Here is a 23,768-nt window from a genome sequence, read left to right as displayed (position 1 = left end):
CGATGAAACAAAAAGCAATTTATTCATATTTTCTCAAGGTAAAAGATTGTTTCAGTGGTTTATTTACCTATATCTCTTCTTTTTATGAGAAAATTTCCAATAAAGTTAAACATGAAAAACAATGAAATTTCACTTTTGGTCATTTTTTCAAGAGACAGGGATGGCATACAAAGTTTGAATTATTTTTTTTATATGTAGGTATGTGTTAGCAGTTTTACCATAAATAATATTAATGGTGATATACTTACCCTTAAAGTTTTATGAATTTTTGAAAACTAACTTTTTTTTAAAAATTCAAACCTTGACTTCAAATAACTCTGATGGGGCTGGTGATAAAAAGCTCAAATTTGCAAAACTTGCAGTGTTTTTGTATATTTTTATGGCAAATAAAACAGTTTCTTGTATATTGTACTAATAAAACATTGTAACCTCTCAAAAATCATGAAAAACCTGTTAACAGCGATACCATTTTGACTGACTAAATAAGTGCTATTAGGGGGTTCTTGTCTTCTTGGTACTTTAATATTTTTATACTTATTACTATAGAAATAGGCTTGTTTAAACCATTCAACTGCAGTAATCAAGTTATAAAAGACACTAGAAGTAATTTCCAGTCGTCAGGAAAACTCATGTTACATCATTTAGCTTTGCAATTACAGACTGGTCAGTCTGACATTAATCAGTGACCTGTTCACATCTTTTCAGAGTGTCTTAAATTTCATTCTGTGTTTGGAAGTGTTTATTAAAAAAATAAGTTTTATTTAATAATACTATATTTGCACATTTAAAAATCAGTTAAATAATTTTAATAATTTTAAAAATCAGTTTCAAGTAATTTCACATAAAACAATGGAAGAACAATGTTCCATAAGAATTTATGTGAATGAAGAGTGTCATAAAACAGTGTATGGTGCGGTACTAAAAGTACTCATTAAAATTTGTGAATTTAGTGATGAAAACCAACAACTTATTTATTAACGTGTTAATCCACAACTTTATTTACGTGTATTTATTTACAATTTATTTTTTTACATGTTAATTCAGATGTCACTAGTAGTTATAAATATCATGAAAAAAGATTTTTGTCAAAATTCAGTCACCTGCATGGACAGTTCTTTTGTGACCCTTTTAGAAATCATAAAAAAACAGTTAAGAAAATCTTAAGACAAAAATATTAGAGCAAGCTCTTAAAGAATATATTATTCCAAATTTAAATTTAGTTCCTGGAAAGTCTGTTGGGTTAACCGTTTCAAAATGATTTTTTTAAAAAGATGTAGATTATTCATTAAAATCTCAGTTTGGGTAGTTTTTACAAGCATTTTTGAATCAAATTTGTATTAGGTTACTTGTATTAGTTAAGTTATCGTTAAATTATGATCTATCATTGACAATTTAAAAAAACTATTTTAAATTATTGAAAACGTCAACTTCAAAAACATATAGGCTAAATATAAAATACTTTAAGTGCAGAAAAGACAAGAAATCCCGCTGGAGCACTTATTTAGTGAGTCAAAATTACTTTTAACAGGTTTTTCATGATTTTTGAGAGGTTATAATGTTTTTATTAGCAGTCCAACGCCTTGGTCACCTCGTCCTTATAACGTTTTTATCAGTACAATATACAACAAATGTTTTTATTTGCCATAAAAATCTACAAAAACACTGTAAGTAGTGCAAATTTGAGATTTTTATCACCAGCCCCATCAGAGTTATTTGAAGCCAATATTTGTATTTAAAAAAAAAATTAGTTTTCAAAAATTCATAAAATGTTAGGGGTAAGTATATCACCATTAATATTATTTATGGTAAAACTAGTAACACATACCTACATATAAAAAAAATAATTTAAACTTTGTATGCCATCTGTATGCCCTGTCTCTAGAAAAAATTACCAAAACCGAAATTTCATTGTTTTTCATGTTCAATTTATTGGTAATTTTCTCACATAAAGAAGAGAGATAGGTAAATAAACAACCACTGGATCAAATTTTACCTTGAGAAAATATGATTAAATTGCTTTTTGTTTCATCCTGTCAGGACCAATAGTTTTTCAGTTATGATTTTTTCCATAAACCCTTACAACCACAAAAATAAGTGTGTGCACAGTAACAAAAATGGCTGCCACAGATAAACTGCTTAAAAAAAAAATAAATAAAAAAAAATAAAAATAGTTTTAAAGTTCTGAAACATGTAGGAAACACATGGGTAAGTTAAAACTTTTTTGAATTGGTCAAGCAATCAGCTTATGTTTTTTTGGGACACTTCAAATAGATTGACCCAAAAATAATTTTGAAGTAAAAAAAAGTGGTCATAAAGCTTGCAATGGAATTAATCATTAACAAACTAAAAAAAAAGAATATATAATAAAATAAAGTTACTTGGGTTAAATAAATTTGTACAGAAAAATGGTGCTGAGAAACTTGCACAAAATGATTACTTGATTATTTGTCTTTCTACAGGTTTAATTATATTTTTTCATTCAGTAATTAAACAATTTTTAGCTAATGAACCAAATTTAGTAATTAGTTTTACCACTAGGATTGCTGCAAGGCTACATAATGCTAATACTGTATTCGATTTCACAGTGAGTGAGTTTGAATTAAAAAATTGATAGTAGCAATAATATGATCTTACTGTGTTACATGTTTTTTTAATTTTAACTTAATGAAGTTAATGTTCAGTTTAAAAACATGCATTAATACTGATTTTACTGTAATTAATAATTACATACATTTTTTAAATACAAATTTTGGCTTTGGAATCTTTTTTAAAATTGAAAATTAAGTAATTTATAACAAAAATTCTCACTTATTTTTTCTCAAGATATTATGCTGTGATTTTAGATAAATTTATAATACTTTACTTCATTATTTTAATTTGATTACTTAAAAAAGGGAAAATTTTACAAAAAGAAAACTGCTTCAAAATGCCAGAAATTGATTGCAGATTAAAATAACTGACTGAAAAAATTACATTTTTCTTAATGATATAAATATGTTATCTAATTATTTACCTGAATCTCTGGATGCATTGCCAGCAACAAAAGACAGAAACAGTTAGTTAGAGCACTTGTCTCACTACCCTGAAACAATTACGAGTATAATTAATTTCCTGAATGATAAACTGTTTTGTTTAAAATAACATGCTGAAATAAAGATAAAAGTAGCCTGTTTGCCATTTGCATTTATCATTGAGATATTTTATATAATTAATTTATCAATTTTAGGAACTTCAGGCTAACCACTGAATTGCAGTTACTTTGAAAAATTAATTTTGTAGTGTATGAAAAGTGCAACTCAGATAAGACTTAAACCTGAACCTTCCAGATAAAAAGTAGAGATATTTCCTCTTCACTGCAGAAGTTGGCTTGAAATGAAATACTAATACTATTAACATCTCTATTTGCTATCAGTGATACCACTAATACCCTATCAGCATTTCTACAACTTCATCTCACAATATCTGATGATATGAATATTGCATTGAATGAAATCACTATTCCACATCTAACAAGATTGTACAACCATACAGAAAAAGTTCATGACTGTGGAAGAGCGTGTAAGAGCAGACTTAAAAAAAAGGCTAATTTTTGATAAGTATTTAGATAGAGGCCTAATGATGAACAATACCACACAAGCGTTATTAAGAACAAAGTTAATTGTACATAATCAGGATTCGTATGTGATTATGGTTTGACAGAAGCATGCAAACTGAGTTTATTATGTAGAAATGTATAAAAGAATATATTTAATTATTTAAAACAATTAAAGCTGAATAAGGATTGAAATTAATTTCCATTTTTTAATTTACAAAATTAACCAAACAATTTCTTTATAATAAATATTGTATAATATTTTATGGATAAATTAATGTCACTTACTCCAACCATCATAGTGACTACTTCATCTCTTAAATCATCATCAGTAAATGTTGTACCTGAATCTTTAAGTTCTAAAAGAATATCCAAAAATATTCTCATCCTTTTGGGTTCTAAAAAAAAAATATCAAAACATTAATTTCATTACCTTTATAAGATAAATTAAAAAAAAATATATATATTTTGTATAATCAAATAAGAAATAAGATAACAAATTAATTAACATTAAGTGATTTATTTAATTATCTCTATTCTTAAAATGTATTTTTTTTTTTAATTAAAAAAAGAAAAAAATTAAAATTTGTACAAATTCACATAATTACCTCAGATGAAATAAAATTACTCTTATAAGTAAAAATATATTTTTAATAAGTTCTATTAAAAAAAAAGAAGTTTGTTCTGGTAAAAAAAAATAGTTTTCTGTTGCTAAATTAAGATAACACTAAGTAGCAGTAATTAATTAATATGAAGTTTTGGTAATTAAATTTAAGAAAATGGTGAAATAAGTATTTATTATTTGTTAGAATAAAAGAATTGTGTTATTTTATCTGTTTATTAAAGTATAGAATTATAAATTTAAAAAAAAATCAAATTTATATAAGTACACTGATATTTTTAAATTTACGCCAGTGTTTCATTTTGGACTACCTCATGTAGCACGATAACCAATTTATCAGCAGGTTTTACAGCAATTTTACATTTAAACAAATTTTAATGCTTCAAGCATAAGCAGAGCAGCTCAAGCAAGGGTGGACAACATACACAAAAGAAGTATGGTATTAAATGTTGTTTAATAATTATAAAGAGTTTCTAAGTATAAACTAAATAACTCTTAATCAGTATGCAAGATAATATAAAAGCCAGAAAGGAAAGGAACGTGGAAAAATGTAGAGTAGAATATTGATAAAAAGATTAAATGATCTTGAAATAAAGAATCTAAAATCAGTTTCAAGATTAATTAAAGAGGAAAGATGTTTGTTGTAAATAATTGTAAAATATATATATACCTATATAATGGAAAGCCACATATAAACAATTAAGAATTACTTAATTTAGTACTAAAAGAAGAGTAGAAAGTAGAAATTATAAAAGAAGATAATAATTAAAATGCTTAAAGTAAATTTATTTTAGATAGGATTTTACGGTACAGCAGATAATTTAAGGTTAAACAATTACATGCGAAATGAAAGAATAGAATATTAAATCAGTAAACCTGGTGGTAGGATTAATGACCTAAAAAAAACCATACTAAAGAAAATTTTTTCTTTAATATGGTATGTGGAAGTAAAATTAGTCTACATATTTTTACTATTATTTAATACACTTAATTGAAAGAATTTTATATTTTGTCATGTAGAATACATTCATAAATTTTTCAACACCTTGACTATCATTATATGTATAACATAATAGTAAACTATGTACAAATGTATCAGAAAATTTTAAATGCCATTTTTAACACAATTAAATATAAATTAATATGTAATTTGGTTATTATAAAATAAATTTATTTTTTAGGTTACTTATACCTTCACACGTAAATCAAATTTTTGTTCAAATCTCTTTAATAGATGTTTTTTTGTTATATTTAAAATATTATAAAAAATAAGTAATACTAATAACAAACTTTTGTTTTTCTCTTTAATGCTAAATTTTACAGATTTTTCTGAACTGAGATGGACAAAATTAGATAGAATCAGTACAACTGGAGGCCCTCCCATTACATAATTACATATGAGGAGTGCCAGCAGCAGGTGATATTAATAAAAACTCATCTGTTCATTTATTTTTTATTGTTGTTGTTTTATACGTATCTTAAATAACAAATTGTTATTTAAGACTACAAAGTTTTTTAATCCCAGTGTGAACAAAATTATCAAATTCAACATTTCTAAATTGCAATTTATTAACTTATGAAGGTGACTCAATGCATTACCAAAACGTTAATCCAGAAAAATAATATTAATAAAATATGTTTTGTCATCAAATAAGTTTCTAGCTTTAATAATTATCATTACCGACTGTCAAGGACAAATAAAATGCAAAATGCTTATCTTTATTAAGAATAAAAAACAAAATATTTTTGAATAGTTCAATATAGTAAAACTATTTTAACTGGTTCTATTATTAATTTAGTTACGGGAGAGATAAACTTAAGTATATTATCTGTCACAAAAAAAAATTATTTATACCTTCTTCTTCTGGTTTTTTCATCTTTCCTTCATCAATCAGTCTTTGTCTTTGTTTTCTTTGATAATATTCATCTTTCCTTTTCTTTATCACCTGTTTAACAAAAAAAAAAAAAAAAAAAAAAAAAAAATATAATATTAGTCGTAATATTAGTTATAATATTAAGACAACAAAATAAAATAATATGCATGATAAAATTTAGTATAAACTTTTGAAATACAAATTTAAAAATCTAATTGTGCGTGTAAATTTTATAGCTGTCTTAAATGTCATTAAAAAAACACAAATTTAATACACTAGAACAATTTCATATTTACAAATATATTAAAATTAAAAAAAGTATTTACTAAACAAAAACAAAATTAATGTGATTTAATGACACTGTCTTGAACAACACTTTAATCCTGGAACAGACACAAAATCCTGAAAAGATTTTCAGGAAGCACATTTCCATAGGTTTAAAAGTGAATCCTGATTGTATTTAACTTTTCTTGTTAATATTGGTGCATAACTGTTACAGCTGGTAGCACATTTTTTTTTTTTTTGTCTTCAGTCATTTGACTGGTTTGATGCAGCTCTCCAAGATTCCCTATCTAGTGCTAGTTGTTTCATTTCAGTATACCCTCTACATCCTACATCCCTAACAATTTGTTTTACATATTCCAAATGTGGCCTGCCTATACAATTTTTCCCTTCTACCTGTTCTTCCAATATTAAAGCGACTATTCCAGGATGCCTAAGTATGTGGCCTATAACTCTGTCTCTTCTTTTAACTATATTTTTCCAAATGCTTCTTTCTTCATCTATTTGCCGCAATACCTCTTCATTTGTCACTTTATCCACCCATCTGATTTTTAACATTCTCCTATAGAACCACATTTCAAAAGCTTCTAATCTTTTCTTCTCAGATACTCCGATTGTCCAAGTTTCACTTCCATATAAAGCGACACTCCAAACATACACTTTCGAAAATCTTTTCCTGACATTTAAATTAATTTTTGATGTAAACAAATTATATTTCTTACTGAAGGCTTGTTTAGCTTGTGCTATTCGGCATTTTATATCGCTCCTGCTTCGTCCATCTTTAGTAATTCTACTTCCCAAATAACAAAATTCTTCTACCTCCATAATCTTTTCTCCTCCTATTTTCACATTCAGTGGTCCATCTTTGTTATTTCTACTACATTTCATTACTTTTGTTTTGTTCTTGTATATTTTCATGCGAGAGTTCTTGCGTAGGACTTCATCTATGCCGTTCTTTGTTTCTTCTAAATCCTTTTTACTCTCTGCTAGAATTACTATATCATCAGCAAATCGTAGCATCTTTATGTTTTCACCTTGTACTGTTACTCCGAATCTAAATTGTTCTTTAACATCATTAACTGCTAGTTCCATGTAAAGATTAAAAAGTAACGAAGATAGGGAACATCCTTGTCGGACTCTCTTTCTTATTACGGCTTCTTTCTTATGTTCTTCAATCGTTACTGTTGCTGTTTGGTTCCTGTACATGTTAGCAATTGTTCTTCTATCTCTGTATTTGAACCCTAATTTTTTTAATATGCTGAACATTTTATTCCAGTCTACGTTATCGAATGCCTTTTCTAGGTCTATAAACGCCAAGTATGTTGGTTTGTTTTTCTTTAATCTTCCTTCTACTATTAATCTGAGGCCTAAAATTGCTTCCCTTGTCCCTGTACTTTTCCTGAAACCAAATTGGTCTTCTCCTAACACTTCCTCAACTCTCCTCTCAATTCTTCTGTATAGAATTCTAGTTAAGATTTTTGATGCATGACTAGTTAAACTAATTGTTCTGTATTCTTCACATTTATCTGCCCCTGCTTTCTTTGGTATCATTACTATAACACTTTTTTTGAAGTCTGACGGAAATTCCCCTTTTTCATAAATATTACACACCAGTTTGTATAATCTATCAATTGCTACCTCACCTGCACTGCGCAGTAATTCTACAGATATTCCGTCTATTCCAGGAGCCTTTTTGCCATTTAAATCTTTTAATGCTCTCTTAAATTCAGATCTCTATTGTTTCTCTCTTGTTGGTTTGAAAAACAAACCAACATACTTGGCGTTTATAGACCTAGAAAAGGCATTCGATAACGTAGACTGGAATAAAATGTTCAGCATTTTAAAAAAATTAGGGTTCAAATACAGAGATAGAAGAACAATTGCTAACATGTACAGGAACCAAACAGCAACAGTAGCAATTGAAGAACATAAGAAAGAAGCCATAATAAGAAAGGGAGTCCGACAAGGATGTTCTCTATCTCCGTTACTTTTTAATCTTTACATGGAACTAGCAGTTAATGATGTTAAAGAACAATTTAGATTCGGAGTAACAGTACAAGGTGAAAAGATAAAGATGCTACGATTTGCTGATGATATAGTAATTCTAGCCGAGAATAAAAAGGATTTAGAAGAAACAATGAACGGCATAGATGAAGTCCTACGCAAGAACTATCGCATGAAAATAAACAAGAACAAAACAAAAGTAATGAAATGTAGTAGAAATAACAAAGATGGACCACTGAATGTGAAAATAGGAGGAGAAAAGATTATGGAGGTAGAAGAATTTTGTTATTTGGGAAGTAGAATTACTAAAGATGGACGAAGCAGGAGCGATATAAAATGCCGAATAGCACAAGCTAAACGAGCCTTCAGTAAGAAATATAAGTTGTTTACATCAAAAATTAATTTAAATGTCAGGAAAAGATTTTTGAAAGTGTATGTTTGGAGTGTCGCTTTATATGGAAGTGAAACTTGGACGATCGGAGTATCTGAGAAGAAAAGGTTAGAAGCTTTTGAAATGTGGTGCTATAGGAGAATGTTAAAAATCAGATGGGTGGATAAAGTGACAAATGAGGAGGTATTGCGGCAAATAGATGAAGAAAGAAGCATTTGGAAAAATATAGTTAAAAGAAGAGACAGACTTATAGGCCACATACTAAGGCATCCTGGAATAGTCGCTTTAATTTTGGAAGGACAGGTAGAAGGGAAAAATTGTGTAGGCAGGCCACGTTTGGAATATGTAAAACAAATTGTTAGGGATGTAGGATGTAGAGGGTATACTGAAATGAAACGACTAGCACTAGATAGGGAATCTTGGAGAGCTGCATCAAACCAGTCAAATGACTGAAGACAAAAAAAAAAAAAAATTGTTTCTCCCATTTCATCCTCCTCAACTTCCTCTTCTTCCTCTATAACACCATTTTCTAATTCATTTCCTCCGTATAACTCTTCAATATATTCCACCCATCTATCGACTTTACCTTTCGTATTATATATTGGTGTACCATCTTTGTTTAACACATTATTAGATTTTAATTTATGTACCCCAAAATTTTCCTTAACTTTCCTGTATGCTCCATCTATTTTACCAATGTTCATTTCTCTTTCCACTTCTGAACACTTTTCTTTAATCCACTCTTCTTTCGCCAGTTTGCACTTCTTGTTTATAGCATTTCTTAATTGCCGATAGTTCCTTTTACTTTCTTCATCACTATCATTCTTATATTTTCTACGTTCATCCATCAGCTGCAATATATCGTCTCAAAACCCAAGGTTTTCTACCAGTTCTCTTTATTCCGCCTAAGTTTGCTTCTGCTGATTTAAGAATTTCCTTTTTAACATTCTCCCATTCTTCTTCTACATTTTCTACCTTATCCTTTTTTCTCAGACCTCTTGCGATGTCCTCCTCAAAAATCTTCTTTACCACCTCTTCCTCAAGCTTCTCTAAATTCCACCGATTCATCTGACACATTTTCTTCAGGTTTTTAAACCCCAATCTACATTTCATTATCACCAAATTATGGTCGCTATCAATGTCTGCTCCAGGGTAAGTTTTGCAGTCAACGAGTTGATTTCTAAATCTTTGCTTAACCATGATATAATCTATCTGATACCTTGCAGTATCGCCTGGCTTTTTCCAAGTGTATATTCTTCTATTATGATTTTTAAATTGGGTTTTGGCAATTACTAAATTATACTTTGTGCAAAACTCTATAAGTCGGTCCCCTCTTTCATTCCTTTTGCCCAGCCCGTATTCACCCACTATATTTCCTTCCTTGCCTTTTCCAATGCTTGCATTCCAATCTCCAACTATAGCACATAAAAAGTTTAAATTTTTAACCAGCCTGAGGTACTTTAAAATTCACCACTGCATAATTATGAATCCACTGTTTTGGGAGTGAGTTATTGTTTAAAAAAAAAAGATTTGTGTTAAAGAAACAAAATTATTTTTGCACAGTTTGTTAGCACCCACATAAATTTTCTTATAAAATTTCAAATTGTTTCTATCTGTTAATTTTTAATTTACTTGAATCAAGTTGCAAAATCGTTTTTTATAAATAAAAAAAAGAAGAGATCAATGGATGTCACACTTGATTAGAATTACTAAGTTGAGTGCTGAATTTTACAAATTCCTAGACATGGTCTAAGTACTCATTTGGGTGGCGGAGTTCTTTATTTCACAATTTAATCCATCTATAAGTAAATTTTCTCTTTATCTGCATCCTTTTCTTTGATTCAATACATTGTAGTGCTACTTTGATTCCTAAGAAGACGCCACTTGCATCCATGAACTGCCTATAAATCCATGGATTCGCATCTAGTAGATATAAAATTGTTTTAGGTTTACATTATTTTTGTTATTTATGTCGTTGAATGAAGGCTGCTTTATCAACAAATCTATTGTCAACTATTTCCTATCTGTTGCTAGTAGTAAAATGTCTGACGCTGAGGCTTGAGTAAAGTCAGGCTTCTGAATCAATTCTAACACATAGCATATTATTTAACTGATAAAAAACTTTCATTTAAATGAGAAAGATACAATTTGATTCATTTTTCCTGTATATTAATATAGAAATAATAGAAAGCCATAATAGGTATAGAAAGTAGGTTGAAAAAATTAGCTATTTATTTAAAATAAGAACAATTTTGATCAGGAAAACATTCTCTGATAGAGAGGCAGATCCTCCATGTGTAATTTGTTCTCTATTTCTATAAGGATCCATTCCCTTTCCTTATCCTTAATCAATCGTTCTCTGGAAAGTACAATCAATTAAGTATGTGTCAATACCACGTGAGTTTGTTGGGTCAGGCTGGCATTGTTTACCACGGAACATTAATTCTATTTTACATCAAAACAATAAATTTAATTATTACTACTTGTTTATTACAGAAAAAAAAAAACAAAAAACCTAATTACCAAATTTGGCATTTCATGAAGTTGTTTATAAATTTTACTCAATTCTTTGCCATAACCAGTATTGTAGAAAATTAAATCCGTGTGTAACCAAAATTTGTAGATTCTCATATAATCCAGTTCAGAAGCCCTGAAATAAAATAAATTATAATTATTAGCAAATAATAAATATTTTACATTAATAAAAATACATTATTATTGTAAGATTTGAGGTTTTATGCAGAAGCATTTTGCTCTGGTATTATGTATTTGGATTTAGGTTTTAAAATTAATTTTACTTGATATTTCTGAGGCAGTTTTAATAAAATCATCTTCCAATGTTTATGCTAAAATATTTATAATATCAACACTTATACTAATGGAAAACCACAAACAAAATTAAATTTTATTGATATACTTCATCATGCTACTATGGAAAATTATTATTGTGAAAGCTTACTGAGAAAAGCTGTGGGTTGTGCTGCCCTATTCAAAATTGATAATGAAGGCGCCTACAAGATGAAGTGTGATTGTTGTAATGTGCATCCACATTCTGCAACAAAGTCGTTATCAAAACAATCAGAGGGGATGATTACAATCATTCAATATTACAACTAGAACAATAGCACATAGCTTCAAATGTTTTTTATCTGTTCAAAAATTTAATGGGATGCTGGGGAACAAGCAATTTTCTTTGAGTATTGCCAAATTGGAGAAAGTTACAAGGTGGTTAATTAAACTGGCAGTAAGAGAATAGAATGAAGATATTTTGAAGCTTGTAACTCGCTGTGGCAAATCTGTTGCAATGTTTCTTTCACTGCAATGTTGCAGTTGCTCTTTAACTTAAGTATAATTCTATTTAAAAAAAAAAAACCGGATTGCTGTATTAAAGATTATTATAATTTCATGTCTTTATTTTCAAGATAATTCTCATATAAAAAGAGGAAATGAATAATTTGCTATTTAGGTAGTTAAATAACAAAGGATGAACAAAGTAATGAAGATGTATAAAGTAGATAGGTAAATCAAAAAGAAATTTCATGCAGAAAATAAGTTTGCATGTTTAATGTAGAACTAAGAGTTAGTTAGATTTTTTTAAAAATATTTATGTATAGTATAGCATGTAATAATAGCAAAAAGTGGACAAATAAAAATAAAAAGAAGAGAATTATTTGAATTTAATGTTACAGGTGGGTATTGAAAATTACATGTATAAATAAGATATAAAAAAATATAAAAATTAAGAGGTCTTGAGAAGAACAAAAAAGCAAATTTGAGACAGAATTTTCTACAGGGATAAACTAGGATCACGTATTAAAATATTCAGGTTAATTATTTTCCTAACAGAGCTGTATGCAAGGTTACAACGCTAGAGGAAAATAGACTACTTTATTGAGCTATTAGCTAAAGAATACGGTTTCAAAATTATTTTAACCCTTTTAATGGTAGTTATATTTTTAATTTTTTTACCTATGGTGCTGGATAATTTTTGTTTAGGTTATGCCTAGAGTGCTAGCATAGTTTTTTCTAATTTGCTACAATTTTGAAAAATCTACACACACACCAAAACTGCAAAACTTTTAAAAAAAAATCACAGGATAATAGTACACAAACAACTAACCTTGAAATAACAACGATCTCAGATTGAGCATGAATATAAAATCAATTTTTCTCTTACTATATCAATATTTTGATACATTCATATCAATGGAAACATCATTTTCTACTAGAAGATGATGTAAATACCAAAAATATGTAAAATACATGATGTCTCTCTTTTAGAATCAATTTTTGTAAATGTCTTAAAACAGGACGCTAGCACCTGCAGTGTCTGCCAATGTCTGATTTTCAGGATGCCAGCACTTAAGTAAAGAAAAATAATATCTGATTTTCAGGACGTTGGCATAATAAGGGTTAAACATTAACACAGAACAGAAAGAAATAGAAAATATCATCAAACCAGTTAAATGATGAATGACAAAACAAAACTTAAAAATAATAACAATCCAATTAAAACATATATAAAATTTATACACTAGCAGACCTGGCAATGCTTCACTATTGCTAGATGCTAGATTTGAGTATATATATATATATGGATTAAATGAACACAACTGAAAGTTAGATAAAACATCAACAAAATGAACATTACGGAACTTCACAAAATTTAACCTTTCCCTTTTCTCATTTTCCTTTTTACCATATTCCCCTTGTTTCCATTTTCCTCTTCTCCCCTTTCTTTTTCCTACTTTCCCCTTTCCATTTCCTTTTCCCTATTTTCCCCTTTTTTCTTTTTTCAATTTTCTCCTTCTTCCCTTTTACCTTTTTGATTTTTTCGTCTTCCAATTTTTCCCATGTAAATCAGTCCAGCAGTTTTTTAGTCTACAGCAGACACACATATCGGAAACATTGAAATGGAACTGTAAAATATTTAGTATAGCATGTTGCCTTTACATCCAATAGATAGTGCTATATTTCAAAACAAGCATGTTTTTACCTGTCAGAGGTGTAACATCTTAGTTATATAAATAGTAGCTATCTAACACTCGCGTGTTCAACACGCGTATTTGAACACTCGCGTGTTCAAATGTAACATTGTGTCAAAATTTCAAAGCAATCGGTGAAGAACTTTCAGAGATTTAAGTTTTTTAACAAATGAACATTTACATTTATATATATATATATATATATATCATTATTATATTACAAAGATATTGAGTTTATATATACTATAAATATCTTTCACCATAGCCTTTAGTAGAATCCAGCTGTGTTGATTTAAAATTGAATTCACAACTCACTCTTATAGGTACCACTATATTTTTTTTACAAAAAAAAATATTTTTTTAACTATTAATGTAAAGTTAGCTAATGAAAGATTGTTCATTTATTCAATTTTTAAAAATGTAATTTAATCAGACTGTTCAGTTATAAGAGTAAAATAAACTCAAAAATAAATTTAAAAAATGTATAGGTTTGTTGAATAAATTTCAAATGGCTTACCTGTATAAAGCTTGAGCAAATTCACAGTTTGGATTATCTTGTGCTTTAACATCTATTCCTAGAGCAGTTTCTGAAATATTTAAAAAAAGTACATAAGTTTTTCATTTTGTTACATTGGTGCTGTGCTTTAGTTTTATAATTAAAATATTTTTTCCATACACTGTATAATTCATTGTGTAAATTCCAATACTTTTCTTCTATCAAATTAAATATTTATTTATTTTGAGATTATAACTACTTATAACAGATTGGAAACTAAATTTTATGGTTCAACAGTTGGTGTTAATTAATTTTATTTTATTCTTTTCAGTGTAATATTGTTGAAGTAAACTGGAACCATATTGGGTTTTAGATTGTGATCCTCATTTGCAATTTCTTCCATAATGATTATATTTTTAAAACATTAACCTGTTTGATTAAAAAAAAGGGAACATTCCTTTTCAATTCATGGAATTTTATTTCTAAAAGAGCTTATTTGAAATGGGAACGTATGGATTTATGAACAGAAAATCTAAAAAAATACATTTATACATATTTTTAAAAAGAATATAATATATATATATATATATATATATACATACAATATATTTTATTATATATTTCTCATTTTAAACTTCCAAGATACAGGGAGAGTTTGTAGAGAAATGCCAAATTAGTTTAAATATTGTTAATTCTAGACTATTGGAGTTTATTATTATAGTAGAATCTTTTCCAGCTATGGATTGAAATCATTCATGTGCATTCTTAGCTTGGTTTCTTGAATATTTATTATGTTTCTGTAACTTTTAAAATTCATTGCTACCTTGATCTATTAATAGTTGACTACAGTGTCCTATTGTAGTCCTAAATGTTCTCAAACACATACGTATCATGAAAAAAATAAAATGAATACATATTTAGTCATTTATTCTGGTAAATGCATGAATATTTTGGTAAGTTTGAGATACAGAAAGTTAGAATATTTTAGAAGAATTAAGGTTTATGCTGATTGGTTGTGTAATCTTAGGTGAACATAGCAAGGGTCTGTACCATGTGGAAAGCAAAAGAACATCATAAAGTGGAGTCTGCCATTCCTATTATGCTTCAATAAAATTAATGGTAATGTTTATGAGTAAAAGCATAAAATTAAAAATCAAGAATCTAAGATGTTCTTAAAATATTAAATGTTAATTAAAATTTGGGAAGTTGTATTAAAAAATGCTGTAACCACTTTTAGCTAAACCCTAATGAATTGATGATTAATTTCAATGGCTGTGGTGCCCCAACTGCTTTTGGCAATGCCCATAATTGCTGCGATGCTCAATTGATCTTCTGGTATAACCCATTCATTTTGAAAAAAATCACTTGTAAAAAATTATTACTAACTCATTAATAATAGATGGAGTTTGATAATAATATCATAAACCAAACTTTACATGATTACCAATCACTAAGTGGTAACTTGAATTTTCCATTCAGTTGATGTATTTTAACAGATTTAGTAATTTTGTAATTATTTATAATCATTTTTAACATAAATCTATTAATTTTAATTTTTGAAGTTTAATTTTTCTGAATGTTAATATTAAAATGCACTATTTTGTATGCTATTCCTAACATATATTTTGCTTGCTCTCCACAACCAAAAAATAAACATTGATATTAGCTTATAGACCGATGTTTTATTTTGTATAATGGTTCCAATTTCAATAATATATCATTTATACAGTTATACTATAATTATTAAACTTACGACATATAATATCAAGTGTAGCTGCACTAATGTAATCAAAGAGTTCAAATGTTCCTTTATCAACATGTTTGCTTAATTTTTGAATTAGATATTTATTCTGTTCATTGAATACTGGAACAAAGTTCTCCAACAATCTATTGTTAAAAGCTGGTGTGATAGCTTTTCTGTTTTTCTTCCATTTTTCCACTGTAAATTAAAAACCACATAATCAATAAATTACTAATGCAATTTTAAATAATATCTGAATAATAATGCTTATGTCTATTTATTAACTAACATAGAATCTTACCTTCCTTGCCTTAACCCATTAGCCGTTATTTATTTTAGTGAAAAATAATTATTATGCTCTAATATTTTCACTAAATCTTTATAATTTTTCCCATTTTCGATCCATATAATAAAATATGACAAAAAACTAATTTAAGTACGTATTTATGTACTTTCTTATGCTGTAAATCTGAATCACCATCAGGTAAATAATTTAAAAGTTTAATTATATCACTATCACTTATTCATTTATAATATATACGTGTTGAATAGGCCATGTTGAACTAATAAATATCACAATACCTGTCATATCAATAATAGTGTAAAACACTATTAAGTAATTCCAATAATAACACGAATATCGCTACACATAAAAAATTAGTAAAGTTAGGTTACAGTAAACAACTTTGTTATTTACTTAGGGTCACATTCACACAAATACAGTAGGAAAATATGACTGAAAATTCCACGAAAATAATGAAAACATAAAAGAAAACAATAACACAAAGAAATAACAATACTAACACGAACGCAACTTACGAAATGATCAAAACAGAAAACAAACGCGCGGTAACAGCAATTCAGAACGATACAAAACAAGACATACAATACATACAACCAATATGCTACTTTGCGCTTCACCGTTGAAACCGATTAAAAATGGAACTACAATCACACACTTTGCAGTAACTAGTGAAACAAAATATAAATATTAAAAATTATGACTATATATATATAAGTCATGACTACCGAAAAAAAAACATTGCAGACAAACATTTTGTTCTGGTTAGGTATCATCGTGATTTTGTATTATACTTGCAAACACCACGTTTCAATTTTGAAAATTGAAAGATTGGCTGCGAAGATAAAACATTTTCCAAAAACCGTGATCTGTTTGATTGAGGACGTACTTGATGCATGCAAAAGTTAGTCTTAAACCTACTAAAAATAATTAGTTATGAATTTTGAAAACCGCACGATTGTTTGGAAAGATATTATAAGAGCACCCCATTACACCTTAAAAAACAACGCCCCAGAGGCACTCCGTTTGTTACTAGTTGGTGGTGATGATTAGTTTAGCCTCGCGCGAAGTGCTCTCATCACCTTACCACTCTAGCCTCACATTATTTTATTTAACGTAAATTTAATTCTATTATTTTAGTAATAGTCTACTAGCACTCATTTTTGTAATTGCATACTCAGCTCACACAGTGATACAGGCTCACAATTCATCAAAGTTTGTGCTTCAACCGGCAAATCTTCAGTGCTACACATATTTATATGGCCTACGACACTCTCGGAAACGTAAGGATTCCAACACGAGGTCATTGACCTAAATCGGTTCGGTCGTTGAGCTACTACAGTGGAACATACATAAAAACTAAAAATATTGCACTCCTTTTTGGGCGGTCGTGTAAATAATAAAAACAATTATAAAATTAAATAAAAAAAAGGGATTATTAGTTAATATTTAGCAATAAAATTGTGTCGCAAAGCGGATAGTGGTGCGTCGGGCGGATGCACAGGGTTCCCTTCACGACTCTCTCCTGGCATAAGCAGTCCGTAGTCAATTAATTTACAAATTATTTAATTTAATTTCATGTAGATTATTTTAATTTTTTTATTTATATTTTATTAACAAAAGAAAGGTATATTAGTTAATATTTAACAGTAAAAACAGCCTCCGTGGCGCAAGTGGTAGCGTCTCGGCCTTTCATCCGGAGGACTACAGTTCGAATCCCGGTCAGGCATGGCATTTTCACATGCTGCAAAAATTGCCATTCATTTTATCCTCTGAAGTAATACCTAACGGTGGTCCGGAAGGTTAAAAAACACAGCAAAAAGGACATGCTTACATGATCGAACATACTGTCTGTCAAAATATAAGATTTTTTCTAAAATTTCTATAAACAATAAATAACACCAGTAATAATACAAATTACAAAATTAATATTACTTTACTACCGTAATTCATTCATTTAATATCGTAGCAGATCTTAAAACACAGCTATTTTTGAAACAAATAAATTAATATTGAAAATACTATCCATTATCCATTTAGAATCATATATATGTTTTTTTGTAGCCTTCTAGTTACAATTTAATATACATATATAATTATTTATATAGCCTATGACACATTCCGTAACATAATTCCAATGTGGGATCATACATCTAAATTAGTTTATCCATTGAGATCCTATGGTGGAAAAAACATACATACATACATACACCTTAAAAACATTACACTCCTTTTTGGGCAGTCAAGTAAAATCACAATAAAACATTGTAAATCATAATGTAATCTCAAAAAAATCATAATGACCAATTATTTATTCAAAGGCACTTTAGCAGAAAGTGGACAACAAATTATTTTGTTAAGGGCAATTTTTGCCACGGTAGTGATGAAAAATTTTGTCAAAAACCAGTAAGAGGTTAAGTAAAGGCAATATATTAATGTGTTGTTTCTTGATAGAAGGGGTATATTAATTTATTGGTTTATATTATTACCCCAACACTTCATTGCACACAAGTGGGAAGATGAAGAAGAAGAATTATTTGTCTCATTTTTTCTTATAATTGTGAATTATAGCACTTGTGTTTCAAAAAGTACTAGTCAAAGTTGCGTTTTTGAAGTATAATGGTATTCAGTATATACCTTACTTGTACATCATGTAGTAAATAGTGAAGATGTTTTTAGACCTGAATATCACCTGCATTTCAGTGGGTTTAGCAAGGTAGTGTATAACAGAATCTCTGGGTCAGTGAAGAAGAAGAGAGAATTATTTAACTCCTCATTTTCCTTAGTAAAGTCTGGCAATTTTTATTATCTTGAGAATGTTATGCCAATTTCAGGAGTAACTTGTATCTAATGTTATGTTCCTTTGACCTTCTTTTTGATTATAGCATCTAATGTGTATACATTGTTGGTGTAATAGTAAGCTGTAATGATAATTATTAAGTAATCTCTAAGAAAATGTGCTCATTGGTTACTTATAATACATTTAAGAAATATATAAGGTAATTTTTTTATAGTTATCATTTTGGATAGTAATCAGTTGCTTATTATAGAACACCAGGGGTGAGTTGTGGTAAGTAGTAGTAGATTGGAGGAGATATTTATCAGGTATAGATAACCATGGGTAATATCGCTAGATTGTAGATACCAGTGTTCTTTGGTGGTTGGGTTTTAATTAACCAATCATCTCAGGAATGGTCAACCTGAGGCCGAACAAGACTAAAGTTCATTTACATTGATACATATCATCCTCACTCATCCTCTGAAACAATACCTTACGGTGGTTGTGGAGGCTAAAATAGAATAAGAGAGGGGTTGAAGCACAACCTTTAATGAATTGAATTAATGAACTGTGAACATCTATCACTGTGTGAGCTGGGTTTGAACTGAATGAATAGTATTACGAAAGTAATAAAACTAAATTTATATAAATAAAATAAATTAATATTAAATAAATTTACAAAATAATAATATCCTGAATGAGTAACTATTATTTAGAAAACTGTCTGGTTATGGTAAAACTTTGGTAAAAGCTTTTAATGAAATAAGAAAATAAGAGAATTATTAATTGTTGAATTTATGTTTTATCTCATTTTACAAGGTCTTCAATTCAAATAAGAAAACAAATAATTTAAAAGGGATACTTTTTTAAAAATTTTTCTTCAGTTTCTTGAAGATAAATTTTAGTAATTAAATAAAATTGTATAAGTTAACAAAATATTAACTATGTAGTCTCTCAATTTTTTCTTGTCATTATGGAGCGAGATATAAAGCTTCAAATTATCGGAAAAAATATAATCAACCATTATAAATGCAGATCAGATAGGACAGATAAACTGAATAACATGAAGTCATTGTGAACATGGACTTTATATTGTAAACTAACTTTTTAACAGATTGTTGAAAATGCGACACAGTACAGAAATGGTAGATGTAATTAGAGGACTTTTATTACTTGAATCATCTAATTACACTTCAGCTCAATCATACATTTTCACATTGGTATCAATAATTATTACAAATCTATTTATTCTAGAATATTCTTGCCTGATTCTGTACATATATATATATGTTTTTTTTTTCCCCTACTTCCCCGAGCCGGGTATCCAATCAAGTATGCGCAGCCCGGGAAAGTGTCCTTTAAACTCAAAGGAGGCCTCCTCACCAACCGGCTGTACGTCTGGCACGGCAGGTCAGCCCCCTCGGTTGGGTCTTTTGTTTTAATATGCCTGCCTCAAGCCCCCCCCCCCCCCCGACAGAGAACCAGGCCCGGCAAAGCCGTTCCTAGCCCCCGCCGAGGGAACTGGGTCTCGGTCTTTTCATTACCCTGTTGTTATGATCCCCAAATGAAGGAATAATCTTCTCATTATCTAGATGTGCCTCGTAGCTGCTAGCCTTAACAAAATATTAAACTACTAAGTTACCACAGGGCCTCAATGGCCTCTTAAAAGGGCTTCATCGTCTTTAGCATTTAGTACTATCTTGGCAAATTCCTCCATTTTATTCCAGTTGTCAGCGAATCGCAAGAGAAAAAGAAGCAGATTCTCCAGATTTAATTCGTGCAGCCCTGCACGTCGTCTTTGTGTAGCCCATCTAATACAGTAAAACAGAGTATGATCGGCAGTATCCGAATCCTGGCAGAACATGCAAATAGGTGCTGGTTTTCTATCGAATCGATGTAAATAATATTCGAAACTACCATGCCCAGAGAGTATTTGAGTAAAATAATAACCAACCTCCCCATGTCCTCTATCAAGCTACATGGCCAAATCGGGTATCAATATCCTGGTCCAGGTAGCTTTAGTGGAAAGATTCAATCTGTCCTGCCATATGCGCCTGATGTTAGCTTGGGCTTCTTGTTTTGGCATGCCACGATACCTAAGTGATCGCTCTTTAACTAAGAGGTCGATAGGGGGAACCGATGATAATATACAAGCCGCATCGTAAGAAATGGTGCGGTATGCAGAAGTGATGTTTATAAGAGCTTGCCAATGCAGAGTTCTAATTCTTACGACATTTCTTGCAACACAAAGTGCTTTTTCCCAAATAGGTGCAGCATACAGAGGTTAAAGTTGAGGCAATGACCCGCCGCCTAGATGGACGTGGAGCTTCATGTCCAGCCAACAATCTTGTTAAAGCCTTCACGGTATTCTCGACCTCTTTACATTTCTGTGCGAGATGGGGACTAAACTTTAGAGCTGGGTCTATAATGACACCAAGATATTTTGTTACAGCCACACAGTCTAGTCTGCGATCGCCCACGCGGAGATTTAGGTCCGAGAGCCAGTTATTAACCAATGTTAGCACTTCATTACCGGCAACTTCAAGGTCACGTTCAGTTTTGGTTTCAATTAATATAGCCAAATCATCGGCATAATCAACTATTTCCGAGCCTTCAGGTAATCTCAGTCTGAGTATTCCATCAATTACTATTAGCCAAAGCAAGGGGTCTAACACAGACCCCTGCGGCACTCCTCCATGAAGCTGATATCTAAATTTACCTTCAAGCGCCTCACCAAAGTCCACCTATCAGTCAGATATTCTCGTACTTGTCTTTTGATATAGGAACCAATCTGTTTGTCCGTGAGGGCTGTCATAATCGTATCCCACCGGACCGATCCAAAGGCATTTTTTATATCTAACAGAATAAGCAACGGGGTTACGCCACGTACCAGATCTGACAGACAATGCCCAATTGGTAATTTTTTCCAGAGCTTGCAGCGTGGATCTATGTTTCCTGAACCCAAATTGGTTATCATGAAGCCCGTCTTTGAACTCTAGTTCTTGGATGAGTCTGTTCGCTACCAAGCGCTTGGCAACCTTTCCCATATTATTGATGAGACTCAACGGCCGATAGCTAATGATTTTTTGATTGTCGGACTTCTTAGGCAGGAAAACAGTCCGTGACTCCTTCCAGCATACGGGGAAAGTCTTGTTTTGTACTCCATAATTGGCCACGTCAGTGATTTCCCAGGGGATTATCTTCATTAATCCTTTGAGGAGGGCAGCCGGGATTCCATCCGGATCCGGACTTTTTTATCCTTCAAACCAGAAACGGCAATAGCGACCTCGTTTTGTGTAAAGCGTTTAGCTTCACAGTCTATTATGTCCGTATATCCCTCGTCTTGAACAGGGAAAAAGCTATGAAGATGCAGTCTGGCCGTTTCTGTAACTAGGACAGGCAAGTGGCGTCCTAGTCTCTTCATTACTATTTTGTATGCCCGTCCCCACGGGTCTGAATCCAAGTCAGCACACAGCTGTTTCCAACAGTTTCTTTTATTAGTCTTTATTAGATGATTGAAAGTACGCCTAGCTTGGACAAATCTTTCCTTCACCTGGTCATATGGCGCACCGCCAGCGGGCCGCAGCCTTTGCTTTTTCCTACGCCAAAATTGTAACATTCTTCGCTGATCTGCAATTTCAGACGTCCACCAATATACTGGGTGACAACCCCCTCCAAACTCTAGACAGTTCTGTAATAATTGATTCTTGAAGGACTTGCGGCGTTACTGTTCTTCCATCAGATAGGGTCCTGGCAATCTTATTAACCACCACCTCAACTTGTCTTGGACTAAATCTAAATCGTGCAGTGGCTGATGTTGAAGGTTTTGCGCCTTCCATAACAAGCAAAGTTGCTAGGTGATCGCTTCCGGTTTCAGATTCAAGAACGCTCCAACTAAAGACGGAAGGATTCCATCTGCCGTCCACCAGCGTAAGATCCAGCACTGATCTATGGCCTTTTGACTCATAGGTATAAGTGCAGTCATTCAGGTAGATCAGCCCCGTGGTCATCATCATGTCAATGAAGATTTGTCCCCTTGCATTGGTATAAGAGCTGCCAGTTAAAATGGACTTACAATTAAAGTCGCCTAAGAGTATAGGTCTACAAAGTGACCGCTGTACGACTCGCTGCAAGTCGCTGATGTACTCTGCAAAGTCCTCTAGATTGATGTTTGGACTTACATAACCGGCTATAAGGACAAAGTCCGGGAGTGCTACTGCCAGAATTCCCTCACCTCTATGGAGTAGATGCCAGCCAAGACGGCCGGATACATTACTGATAGCAACATCCCCAACCGCATCAGCCCACCAGTCATCCCTGGCCGCCGTTCTCAGATTGGGCTCTGTGGTGACTATAAAGTCAACCTTAAGATCGCTCGCAGTCTCCCCCACCAGATCATGGGAGAGAATGCTCCTGTTGGCATTACATAGTATTATTTTAGCTATTATTTAGGTAGGCCACGCTGCACTCCTCCCGTGCGATGGTCTGTGCCATTGCAGTCAAGGCATTTAGTAGCCTCCTTGAAGTCTCTTATCACATGGGCTTTCTGACCGCAGTTGTAACAAAGGGTTGACCTATCCGGGCCCTTGCATATCGTACTCGTGTGATCAACAGCCCTGGATCTTTGACATCTCACATTATCAGTCCTGATATAAGCCCAGAAGTGAACCCAGCCGACCTTAATTCTACTAGAGATTAGCT

General features: G+C 30.8%; 1 protein-coding gene across 1 annotated transcript in view; it reads right to left on the bottom strand.

Annotated features, from left to right (window-relative positions):
- LOC142331216 (cytochrome P450 4C1-like) overlaps positions 1-23,768 on the bottom strand; it is an 86,884-nt gene that overhangs the window by 6,525 nt on the left and 56,591 nt on the right. Inside the window, exons 5-10 of the mRNA XM_075376959.1 lie at positions 16,000-16,185; positions 14,268-14,337; positions 11,289-11,415; positions 6,070-6,160; positions 3,881-3,990; positions 3,014-3,082 (exon numbers count right to left, since the gene is read on the bottom strand). Coding sequence (XP_075233074.1) covers positions 3,014-3,082; positions 3,881-3,990; positions 6,070-6,160; positions 11,289-11,415; positions 14,268-14,337; positions 16,000-16,185 — 653 coding nt within the window. The remainder of the gene's footprint in view (positions 1-3,013; positions 3,083-3,880; positions 3,991-6,069; positions 6,161-11,288; positions 11,416-14,267; positions 14,338-15,999; positions 16,186-23,768) is intronic.

Source organism: Lycorma delicatula, chromosome 10, assembly GCF_047948215.1.
Source record: "Lycorma delicatula isolate Av1 chromosome 10, ASM4794821v1, whole genome shotgun sequence".
NCBI lineage: Eukaryota > Metazoa > Arthropoda > Insecta > Hemiptera > Fulgoridae > Lycorma > Lycorma delicatula.
Note: the sequence above shows the minus strand (reverse complement) of the source record. Positions and strands in the feature narration are given on the sequence as shown.